Source organism: Amphimedon queenslandica, unplaced genomic scaffold (genome assembly GCF_000090795.2).
Source record: "Amphimedon queenslandica unplaced genomic scaffold, v1.1 AMPQUscaffold_10522, whole genome shotgun sequence".
Taxonomy (NCBI): domain Eukaryota; kingdom Metazoa; phylum Porifera; class Demospongiae; order Haplosclerida; family Niphatidae; genus Amphimedon; species Amphimedon queenslandica.
This window is the reverse complement of record NW_003549217.1, coordinates 1-2528: the sequence shown is the minus strand read 5'-3', so window position 1 is coordinate 2528 and position 2528 is coordinate 1. Positions and strand designations below refer to the sequence as shown.

At 36.0% G+C, this 2528-nt stretch overlaps 1 protein-coding gene across 1 annotated transcript; it reads left to right on the top strand.

Moving 5' to 3' along the window:
* Positions 1-1025: 1025 nt before the first annotated feature.
* LOC109590085 (uncharacterized) lies at positions 1026-2502 on the top strand. The gene is made up of 3 exons (XM_020006031.1): positions 1026-1297; positions 1810-1860; positions 2004-2502. The coding sequence occupies exons 1-3, from the start codon at positions 1030-1032 to the stop codon at positions 2381-2383; spliced, it is 699 nt and encodes a 232-aa protein (XP_019861590.1). The 5' UTR covers positions 1026-1029; the 3' UTR covers positions 2384-2502.
* Positions 2503-2528: the final 26 nt, after the last annotated feature.

The window sequence follows — 2528 nt, the reverse complement described above, 5'->3', positions numbered from 1 at the left end:
CATAATCAGAGGCGTATTTAGGGGGGGCTGAGGGGGCTTGAGCACCCCCCTCAGGGCTGGGCTCAGAAAAAAATTACTGAAGTCCTGGACTCTTGCATCACTACCAAGCCTCTTAGGACTAATCAGCATAATTAGCCCCCTGATTATGATTTCAGCATTTTCCAGTGCTTTAAGGAGCAATCAGAAGTACCAGTAACATGGCAGTATGCTTGAAATGATCTTGGCCCTACCCGTTGTTGACGAAAATGCACGATAAGGCCGTTTTTTAGGAGGGTGTGGCCAAAATCGTGGCGTGCTTCGTGCACCCTCAGCACCCTCCTTTCTAAATTCTTAGATACACCCCTGATAATGAATAATACAATATAAGTAGTGTGGCAAGGTTTTGCAGTTTACAATATCTCTGCTTTCACTTTTTGCACTGTTTGTTATGATTATTTGCACCACTTAGCAGATGAGTTATTTTTGTTACAAAAATGTGAATGAAAGGAATGTACCGTATTTACTCAATTAAATGCCCGGGCGTTTAATTCTTAACAGGAAAAAAATCAGGTAAAAAAAAAACAAAAAGCCTATAGTGGATTCGAATGCGCGATCTTTGCGATCTTGGAGCATTCCAAAGTGTAGTCCAACAGTTAGACTATCTGCCTCAATCTAAATCCTAAGGCACATAATATCTAGAGCACATAATATTATATACTCTTGATAATATTATACTGGGTAAAATATGCATATCTATAGTTAGAAAATATTTTTCATGGGCATTTATTTAAGCAGAGCATTTATTCGAGCAAATACGGTATACTTCTAGACAAACTGAAATAAACATTCTCCTTATTTCCTTACATTCCATTAGTATCCTTTCTAAATACTTTATTTTAATAGGTGGAACTGGAACAGCTGCTACACTTCAAGCTCCTTCATACCCTTTTCCAACTGTGGTACCTAGGACAAACCCAAATGAACTGAGTACAATAAATCATACTGTATGTATAATATTTACAATGTACTTTTTCAGGTATAAATGATTTAATGATTGTGCTAACTGTGTTAACTGAAGCAATGTTTGGACCTCTTCGATGGATACATTTAGGACTATCTCTGGGTCTCTTAATGCCTACTCTTAATGTGATTGGTAGAACTAATGGAGACGCTAACGATCATCTCAAACTAACTCTTCGATATTGGTTGGAAAAGAAAGATAATGTTACAGGAACCACTTGGGACAACTTAATAAGAGCAGTCAGGAGTACTGGGGACATGGCAGCTGCTGAGAGGATGCCAGGCATTTTGAGATCAAGTACAGTCTGTACAGATACATTTTTAATTTTTATGAGACAGCTGTAATAATAATTGATATGTATTTGTGCAGTAATACAGCAGCCTTTCCATTATGTACTCATAGTCTCTACCTCAGTACAGATTTGACTCATTTTATTGGTGGCATAGCATTATCAGAATATCTAATATCTATGGGGATGGTCTCATACACACTCACAACAACTGATACCAGAATAAAGCTCTTTGCATAGTTTTTTCTTCCAAAATCAATATAGATTGAATTCAACTAAACTTTGCAGCTTGTAAGCTAAGGTTATATACATGGTATTATCCTTTTAAGGTTTATAAAATTAATACAACCATTAACCTTTTAGAGTTACTATTGTTATCATAGTCACTCCCTCCTACAACATTGTACAGGCAACCCACCACTGATAAACCTGTCACTCCCTTTGGTTTGATTGTATCTCTGCATACCATAATTGTTAATATTAATTTTATTTTACTTAATTTTTTTTCACTTTGCTACAGAACTTAGTTCAATTGATCAACCTAACACTCCAGACACTGATAGAAGACAAGGTATTCAATTCAAAATTCACTCACAGAATGTGCTACACACACTATAGCCTCATACTAATTTGCTATAACTTATTCTTACACCTTTTACATAGTAATTATTTTTAACAAATCAAAGAATCATAATAAATTATGTTAATTTTTAGGAAAAATAGACAAATGGCTGGAAGAAGGTGAAGTTGTGCTAAAAGTCACTCGTATCAATATGCATGGTGCACCTGGAGCTGGTAAAACATGTTCAAAGCACCTCCTACTTAATGAGCCACCACCAACTTCTACTGATAGTACACCAATAGCTTGTCGTGCTGTTGAAGCAACAAGAATATCCATTGATGATAAAACAAGCAAGTGGGAGAGGGTTGAAAGGAAAGATTTATTTAAAGAGTTAGCATCTCATCTTGACAAAGCACCAAATGAAACAAAACACGAGAATTTTAAATTTGCTCGCATTTTGTGCCTAATAATTGTTTTTTGCTATAATTTTGTAAAAAATAGCATAATTGGCACTTTTTTGGGAAATCCATGAGCAATGAACAACCTAAGGACAAGCCAGCAGAAACTGGAGTAATTAATAACATTGTAAATGCTCGTGCAACTGAGAAATTCAACACAAATTGGGTTTATTTTATTGATTCGCGGTGGTCAACCAGCCTATCGAGAGTTGCTACCTC